The sequence below is a fragment of the Cervus elaphus genome, chromosome 2 (genome assembly GCF_910594005.1).
Source record: "Cervus elaphus chromosome 2, mCerEla1.1, whole genome shotgun sequence".
In the NCBI taxonomy this organism is placed as follows: Eukaryota; Metazoa; Chordata; class Mammalia; order Artiodactyla; family Cervidae; genus Cervus; species Cervus elaphus.
In genome coordinates this window covers 13,649,233-13,658,225 of record NC_057816.1, presented here as the reverse complement: position 1 = coordinate 13,658,225, position 8,993 = coordinate 13,649,233, and the positions used below count along the sequence as shown (strand labels likewise).

At 54.7% G+C, this 8,993-nt stretch overlaps 1 protein-coding gene across 2 annotated transcripts; it reads left to right on the top strand.

Annotated features, from left to right (window-relative positions):
* The first annotated feature begins 242 nt into the window (after nucleotides 1-242).
* Nucleotides 243-8,626, top strand: MS4A15 (membrane spanning 4-domains A15). 2 transcript variants are annotated; one of them, XM_043919910.1, is made up of 6 exons: nucleotides 243-496; nucleotides 3,816-3,938; nucleotides 4,642-4,698; nucleotides 6,905-6,997; nucleotides 7,378-7,491; nucleotides 8,480-8,626. In XM_043919910.1, the coding sequence occupies exons 1-6, from the start codon at nucleotides 272-274 to the stop codon at nucleotides 8,594-8,596; spliced, it is 729 nt and encodes a 242-aa protein (XP_043775845.1). In that variant the 5' UTR covers nucleotides 243-271; the 3' UTR covers nucleotides 8,597-8,626. The 2 variants fall into 2 exon arrangements, with proteins under 2 accessions (XP_043775845.1, XP_043775854.1); XM_043919919.1 differs by lacking the exon at nucleotides 3,816-3,938.
* Nucleotides 8,627-8,993: the final 367 nt, after the last annotated feature.

Sequence of the window (8,993 nt, the reverse complement as noted above, 5' to 3'; positions counted from 1 at the left end):
GATGGAGAATGTGGTTTCTAGGGTCAGAAAGACTGGATTCAAGTCTTGGCCTTGCCTCACCTTGACCTCCGACACCCCTTTACTTCCCTGAGGGAAGCTTCCCTTCTTCACTGAGCAGAGATTTTGGTGCCAGCCTCTGGGGACTGCAGTGAACAGGGGTAGGTAGGCAGGCAGGTTGTTGATAAACTGACAGTCTCTTGTGCAGATGCGTAACCATCATCACTATCATTATTATTTCCGGAGCCTCTGTCTCCCAGGCTTTCTGAGCACGATGTCCACGGCTCCCTCCAGCAACGGCGTGTTTGTCGTCATCCCACCCAGCAACGCCAGCGGCCTCCGCCCGCCCCCAGCCATCCTGCCCACCTCCCTGTGCCAGCCTCCAGGGATCATGCAGTACGAGGAGCCGCCGCTGGGGGCGCAGACACCACGGGTCACCCAGCCGCCAGACCTGCGGCCCGGGGAGACATTCCTGACGGGAGAGCCCAAGGCTTTGGGGGTAAGAACAGTCTCTCCAGCCACCTGGGGCATAGGTGCTGGGCAAGGAGGGGGCACTCATGCACCTTGGAGATATGTGCTATGCTTAGTTGCGCAGCCGTATCTGACTCTTTGCAACCCTATTGCCTGCAGCTCGCCAGGCTCCTCTGTCCATGGCGATTCTCCAGTCAAGAAGACTGGAGTGGGTTGCCATGCCCTCCTCCAGGGGATCCTCCCAATCCAGGGATCAAACTCAGGTCTCCTGCATTGCAGGTGGATTCTTTACTATCTGAGCCACCAGGGTAGCAATTGGTAGGTGCTTAGTGAGGACTTGAGGAGAAGGCAATGGCACCCCACTCCAGTACTCTTGCCTGGAAAATCCCATGGACGGAGGAGCCTGGTAGGCTGCAGTCCATGGGGTCGCGAAGAGTCAGACATGACTGAGCAACTTCACTTTCACTTTTCACTTTTATGCATTGGAGAAGGAAATAGCAACCCACTCCAGTGTTCTTGCCTGGAGAATCCCAGGGATGGAGTCGCACAGAGTCAGACACGACTGAAGTGACTTAGCAGTAGCAGCAGCAGTGAGGACTTGGGGATGCAGCCATGCACCAGGCAGACAAGGACCATTCTGCAGAGCTTACAGAGAGTAAACCAATGAACAAATGACTGAGACAACTCCAAATGAGGCAGTGAGGTAAAAAATGATCATGGGGGAGGGGCAACACTAGCAAAGACAGACAGAGAGGTCTGTCTGGGGAGATGACATTGTAGCTAATAATCTAGATGCTGGGCTGAAGCCAGCCAAGTGAGGAGACAGAGACTGGCTCATCAGGTAGAGGAAACAGCAAGTGCAGAGGCCCTGAGGTGGCTTGTTCAAGGACAAAATAGAAGGTGGACATGGCTAGAAGGTGATGAGCAGAGGAAGGAGGGTGATGAGATGAAGCTGAAGTGGTAGCAAGGCCAGCTCTTGGCTCGTGAAGGGCTGACAGTCCAACCTTAGATAGCCTTGAGATATTGATCTCTTGGAGGGAGATCAGTAGATAGACAGATAGATAGATACACATATTTATCTATATATTACATGCGGAGTGTCTTCAGCTTGTCCCTCAGCCTCGGTTTGTCCTAGTGGAAGATGAAAACATAGTTTAATTGATGATGATGGTGGTGATGACCACAGTGATAACAACTCTCATTTACTGAGAGCCCCCCGAGAGGTGCGCACGCTGGGCCAAGGAATTTGCACGCATAGTCTCCTTAGAGTCTCAACACCACTTGTGAGACAGGGATTATAGTTCCCACTGGACAGATTAGGGAGCTTAGGTTCATCAAAGCCAGTCGCTGGCCCAAGGCTCGGGCTTGAATATGCTGGAACTTAGGAGCCTAAAGGCTGCACCAACTCCACTGGGGCAAGAATGAACCAGAAGCAATGGACAAAGATGGTGGATCCATTGCTGGAGACTGGAAGTCTCAGAACAGACTCTGGGAAACAATGACCCCCAAAGGGCTTTGCTGAGACAAATGAAAATTGCTGAAAAATATAAAAAGGAGAAACTATAGATAGGTTCTAGGGAATGTCAGCCAGGGAGAATACTGGCTTTAGAATTAGTTGGCCTGCCACTTCCTAGCTGGGAGACCTCGCACAAATTACTGAATATCTCTGAACCTCATTTTCCTCAATTTCCTCATTTCTGAAATCAAGATAATAATTTTAGGATACCTACCTCATCACATTAGGGTTAAAAGAGATAATGTCTTTAAAACACCCAGCACATCGCTTAGTGTAGACAGGCATTTGGTAAGTGGCAGCCGGTGTCTTACAAGGAGTATCTGGAATAGCAGTGTTGATCCAGTAGCAGGGGAAGGACCCGAGGAGGAGAGTGGCCTTGGCACCTGGGACGTGATGCCCCATAAGGGCACAGAAAAGATGGAAGACATGTGACCGAAGAGAGAAGGAAAGAGAGGATTCAAAGGGTCATGCCTTTAAATGTACAAATGCTTGGCTGTCATGTTAGGAAGACATATATATAGCACATGATCCTAAGATATGATTCTACAGCCTGAACTGCCCATAAATGGACCACAGTGAGCACCTCATCACTAAGGGAGTCCATTTAGAAGTCAGGAGATGGACAGGGCTCCTGGATTAGGATCTTCCCTAGTAGCTCCGTCAGTAAAGAATCGGCCTGCAATGCAGGAGACCCGGGTTTGATTCCAGGGTGGGAAAGATCCCCTGGAGGAGGAAATGGCAACCCACTCCAGTATTCTTGCCTGGAGAATCCCATCGACAAAGGAGCCTGGCAGACTATAGTCCATGGGGTCACAAGAGTTGGACACGACTTAGTGAGTAAACCACCACCACCACCTGGATTAGACAGAGGCTGAGTTCAGGGGCCATCAATGTCCCTTTCCACACAGTTCTAGATTCAGTTGTTACCAAAACCATTTGGAAAACAGGAAGTTCCCTGGTGGTCCAGTGGTTAAGAATCTGCCTTGCAAGGCAGGTGGATGAGGGATCAATTCCTGGTCGGGGAAGTAAGATCCCACAACCTGCCTGCTGCAACTACTGAGGCTTGGGCACTTTGCAGCCTGCATGTTCCAACTAGAGAATCTATGCTGCGTGATGAAGGGTCCTGTATGCCTCAACCAAGACCCAAAGCAGCCAAATAAATAAATACTTTAAAACAAACGAACAAAACAAAAAGAAAAAAAAAAACCCACTTAGAAAGAAATGTGGCATCATGAATCAGAAGCCCACATTGTTCTCATCCTTGGGAAAACCATCCCGCTTCTGAGAATGGATCAGTGAGGTGCTGGGAAACTACTCCTTTAATTAATTGATTAACTAATCAATATAAAACCTAAGTCCAGATTCCAGGTGGTAGGCGGCAGCTCCTGCACGTGACTGGGATGCATCAATGACACTCCAATGAGAAAAACACTCAGGAGATATCTGTGCAGGCTGCAGGGGCACAAGGAAGGAAGCGGTGAGGCGGTCAGCGCAGAGATTGCTGAGCCATTGACATGAGGGCTAAGAAACCAAGCAGCAACACAGGATGCTTGAGACCTGGCCGGAGCAAAAGGCAAACCCGTGGAGACATGGAAACAGAAGGGTGGGTCCTGAAAGCTGTGGGGAACTGGCTTTCCATCTTAAAATACCGTGTCTTTTACAGTTGTTATAATGATGTCTCCTTAAAAGAAGGGAATCTGAGTTCATTTCCGAGTCGCTGAGGGTTCAAAGCGGGACTGCAGGGCCCTGCCATGCTCTCCTCTGAGGCCGGCAGGGGGCGGTGTGGAGCCCGCCGCGCCCGCCTGGCTGAGCCGCCGTCTGCTCCCCGCAGACCGTCCAGATTCTCATCGGCCTTATCCACCTGGGCTTCGGCGGCGTCCTGCTCATGGTCCGCCGCGGCCACGTGGGGATGCTCTTCATCGAAGGTGGCGTCCCCTTCTGGGGAGGAGCCTGCGTAAGTGCCGGGGCCATCTGGGCGGGGGGCTGTGCCCAGGCTCACCCTCCACCTCATTCTCCTAGGCACAGCGGCTCCTGGGTGGGGGCCTGAGCCTAAATCTAACTCCCAGCCACAAACTTTAATCATGACCTGACCCAGACCCCACTCCTGTGTGTGAAAAGCTCCCAGCATAGAGCTTAGCCTGCTCCCCACCAAAAGGATGGAATGAAGGGGATGAAGGCAGGGGATAAGGACACGAAACACCTGTAGTTAACCAGCCTCCATCTTTCAAACTTCTAAGCATTCTTGATTGTTTATTTGCTAAGTGTCCATCTTCCCAAATTAGAATAGAAGCCTCATGAGGGCAGAGATCTTGTCTGTCTTATTGAACTCTGCTAGGATCTTGCCACATGCCTGCTGCTCAGGAAATGTCTGATGAGTGAATGTCTGAAGGAGCAATGCCTTCCCTACTGATGATACAATGTCAGCGAAAACATTCATCTTGCAAGCCATGGCCCTAGTTCCCTGAACAGGGGCCCGTAGTAACCATGGGATACCCTCACAGAGCGATCTCAAGTGCCTGGCCAGGAGGCCAAGAAGGTGGCATCCAGGAGGCTGCTGGCCTTTCCCTGATACCCATGGCCTTGATAGTGCCAGGCATGGTGTGCCCTGCCCATTGTCCCCGCTGAAGCCTCACTAGGATACCCGCTTCCCCACACAGTTCATCATCTCGGGGTCCCTCTCAGTGGCAGCCGAGAAGAACCACACCAGTTGCCTGGTAAGTCTGAGTGGGAGACCCAGGGGTGAGAGTGGGGCTGCAGCCAGCTCCACTCTGCCCTGCCTCCAAAGACTTCCTCACCACGCACTCCATAGGGGGCTGCTGGAGGCCAGGCATGGGGTAACACTCAGACAGCCAGACACAGTCCCTGCCCTGCCTACAGGAGAGAAGAAACCAAGAGGCACTTTCAAAATACCATAAGAGGCAGAAAGCGAGGGTCTGAAGTGCTAAGATGAAGTGCTCGTGGCCCAGAGAAAAGGACAAGGCAAAAAGCCCTCCTGAACAGGATATGGCTGATCTGGGCCTTGGTGGGCATGTAGGAATCCTGAAGGAAGATCATGAGGATGCAAGGACGGAGTATGGGCAGGGTCACCGTGGAAACTATTTGTGACTCCGTTTGACCGGGGCAAAAGTCTTGGAAGGGAAGTGCGGAGAAGTTAGAGACGCACTGGGTCAACATCTTAGACAGCTCCATGCCTTCTGCGGGTGATTGGGGGCGATAGAGGCTTTGGATGGGAGAGTGTTGAGCATCACACCAGAGTCAAGTCCCTGTCCTCATGGAGCTTACATTCTAATGTCTGGTAAGACACCCCCAACCCCCGCCTAAAAATACACACACACACACACACACACAGATAAGGTCTTTACAGAGTGAAAAGTGCTGAACAAAGGCCCCAGGATAATGTGAGGGGTTCCGCTCAGCTGGGAGAGTCTGCAGTCCTTGAGCAGGTGTTGCTGAGCTCATTGTTCAGAGGGCAGCAGCCATACAGAAGCCTGGAGACCAGTATCCCAGGCTAGAGGGTGGACAAGGGGCCAGGTCTTTGGATTACAGCAAACCAGGGGCTGAGTGAGAGGAACTAAACTGAGAGGGAAAGGTGGGGAGACACTCGTGGGTGGAGTCAAGTTTAAGGGCAGTGGGAGGCCACAGAGGTTGGAGCCGGGGGTGGAGGGGGGGAGAAGTGAAAGTGTTAGTCACTCAGTTGGACTGTAGGCCACAAGGCTCCTCCGTCCATTGAATTCTCCAGGCAAGAATACTGGAGTGGGTTTGCCATTCCCTTCTCCAGCAGATCTACCCCACTTAGGAATTAAACGTGGGTCTCCTGCATTGCAGGCAGATCTTTTACTGTCTGAGCCACCAGGGGGCAGGAGAATCGGTGCTCTATTTACACTCCTGAGAGCTGCTGGGTGGAGAATGGATTGTAATGGGACAGGACTGGACACAGGGAACCCTCAGAATCAAACTTATATCCCCCCCCCAGCTCAGGCTGTAAAGTCTGGATGGGGGCGGGGAGAGAGAGCTGAATTACTCTGCCCCAAGCTCACAGCATCCTGGACAGTGCCTGGCAGGCACCAGGTGCTCAACAGAAGTTTGCTGGATTCATTCATCAGTTAATTGGTTACGTGTGAGGCTGCTCTGATCTCAACGACCTCCTCCCTGTCATCCAGAAAAAGAGGAGTCGGGGTCTTTGAACCTGAGCAAATCCTGCAATCCCCAGCCCACCCGTGAGTGGTCCCCACTTTAAGGCTAGGGCTATTTAACCAGAAGGCTTCAGCTAGTGGGTCAAAAGAGCATCAGGTTCCAGCAGCATGGGGAGGGTGACCTCTGAGCCATCGCCTGGACCACCCAGGGGTCCACTTTGTCCCAAGTCCGGAGCCTCCGGAAGAGGGCGAGGCCCGGACCTTCAACCCCCAGATCTCAGGCTCACAGCCCCTGCATCTGTCTCCCCTGCCTGGTGCCTGGCAGGCGTCTGCAGTGCTTGCTCTGCCAGCCCCTGCATGGAACCACGTGGAACCGACCCCAACACCTCTCCCAACCTCAGTGTCCACAGCAGAAGGCCTCCCCCGACCCCTGCCCGTGGGGTAGCTGCACCGTCAGGATGCTCGGCCTGAGAGGTGGAGCATAGTAATGGGTGGGCAAGGAGCCTCTGCAGACCCCACCTAGGGAGGCCATGAAGGAGGTCAGGCCCCTTTCCCAGCAGCTTCTAAGAAGACGATTCAAGGTAAGGGCGGGGGGAGTGGTCAGCAGGGCCATTCGCCTGAGGTCCCCGGGGAAGGACAGGAGGAAAGGAGGTCAAGGAGGACGCAGGTACGGGCATGGGTGTGAGGACCCAGGGGGCCGCGGGAGGCCTGTTGTGGGAGGCTCCTGTCCCTCCTCCTCCTCCCGCCTCCCCTCTCCCCTCCTTCCCCTCCATCTCTACCCCTGCAGGTGAGGAGCAGTCTGGGGATCAACATTCTCAGCGCCATGGCGGCCTTTGCAGGGACGGCCATTCTGCTCATGGATTTTGGTGTCACTAACTGGGTGTGTTGTCTGAACGTCCCCAGCAGTGGGAAAACTTGAAGAGTAACAGCCACATCCAGGAGGAGGCGGGGGTGCGGGGGAAGGAGGTTGTGGGGCCCTGGGCGTCAGCAGAGCCTGCCAATCCCAAGAGCCCCCCAAGTGGATATGGACCCCAGGACCCTACCTCAAGGGTGGGCGTAGTGGAGGGTGGGGGGCGGGTCGCAGAGAAGCAATCTGGAGTTCAAGGGAGAGTAGGCATCACGCAGCAGGGAGACCCGCTCCAGCTCTGCCACCGGCTGGCTGTGTGATCTGGGGCACGTTATTCTGGCTCGCTCTGGGCCCTCTTTCCTCCTCTGTTCTAGAATTCTTGGCTGGCCTTGACTGTGGGTTTTGGTCCCCAGGATGTAGGCAGGGGCTATCTGGCCGTGCTTACCATCTTCACCATACTGGAGTTCTTCATTGCGGTCATTGCCACCCACTTCGGGTGCCAAGCCACTCGCGCCCAAGCCCACGCGGTGAGTGCCTCACCCCCGCTCCCCCCGGCCCTTCAAAGAGCGCCCCACTCGTACATCCGGTACATTCGGGAACTCAAAGGAGTTTCTGCGGGAAGGTTTTCCTCGTGGCCACAGGGGCACGCCAGCATCAAGGGACCCGCTGCTCTGTGCGACTGCTCGCGGAGCCCTGGAAGGTGGGCGCTGGGGACGAGGAGGATCGCTGTCGGGGATGAGTGGGGCCCTCCAGAAGTTCACGGGTCAAGAGACGTGGGCATCAGGAAGGGCAGCACGACTCGGGTGGGCATTGACCTCCGTTTTCCCCAAACTGGAGGACAGTGCAGACAGAGAGGGGATGGAGGAAGGGCCTTCGTGGCAAGGGAACCAGTTGAAAGTCAGCCTTCGCGGAAACAAACATGCAGGCCATAGTGTGGGCGGGGACGGGGTGGGGGTCCCGCTTGGGAGGTGGATTTGTGCAAAACGGGGTGTGGAGCTGTTGAAAGTCTGAGCAGAGGCCTGTACGCTCAGAGGCGAGGGTGAGTAGAGTGGGGCTCAGGGAAATCAATCTGGAGGGTTTGCCCACTGCAGGGGCGGGGAGCAGGGCGGAGCGGTAGGGGTTGGAGGCAGGGAAGCCGCCGCGAAGAGGCTACAAGGATGCCGGCGCTGTATCCGGCCTTGAACCGTATAGGTTCAAGCCTTGCCGGCGCCATATCCAAGCCTTGAACCAGTGTAGGGCTGTCCAGAGACAAAGAAATCCAGAACCTTAGTTCCTAGAGAAATGAGACTCCTTTCGGTTTCGTTGCTGTACCTCCAATGCCCAGATCATAGGTGACCTCTTGGAAATACTTCTTGGAAATTTAGTTGAACTGATGCCTGGGGCCAATTCATCCTCGGAGCGTTCACTACTAGGGCGCTGTTCTTACAATACCCACCAGAGGGCACTATTGCAACAGCTCCCCGAAGGCGCCGGAGCCACCAGGATTGCCTGGGTTTGTTTTCTTTTCCTTTGCAGCCTGTGATTTTCCTGCCGAACGCCTTCAGCACAGACTTCAACATCCCCAGCCCCGCAGCTTCTCCTCCCCCCGCCTACGATAATGTGGCATATATACCCAAGGAGCCTTCAGAGTAGACGGTCACTCTGGCGGTTGGAGCCCAGCCTCCCTCACTTTCCCCCGTCCCCCTTCCCGCCTCCCCACGTTCCTCCACCCGCCCCACCCCGCCATCCCGGGCCCAGCCTCTCCCCAGCCTCGCCTTGGTTATCTGGTGGCTGCCCACCGCCCCAGTCCTCTCATGTTGTGGTACCGAGTGGAGTCCCTGGGGATGTCTGTCCCACACATTTCCCGCAGTGGTTTATTTCCTAAAAGAGCTAGTTGATGTCAAGGGTATGTGCCCCTCTGCTCCCTGGGCGCCGCCCTTCATCAGAAAATGCCTCCCGATGCCGCCCTGGATTTCTCTCTACTCATTTTGGAAACCCTGGCCTCACTGGGACACGGGTTCAGGGGCCGCCCTGGCCCTCAGGCCTTGGG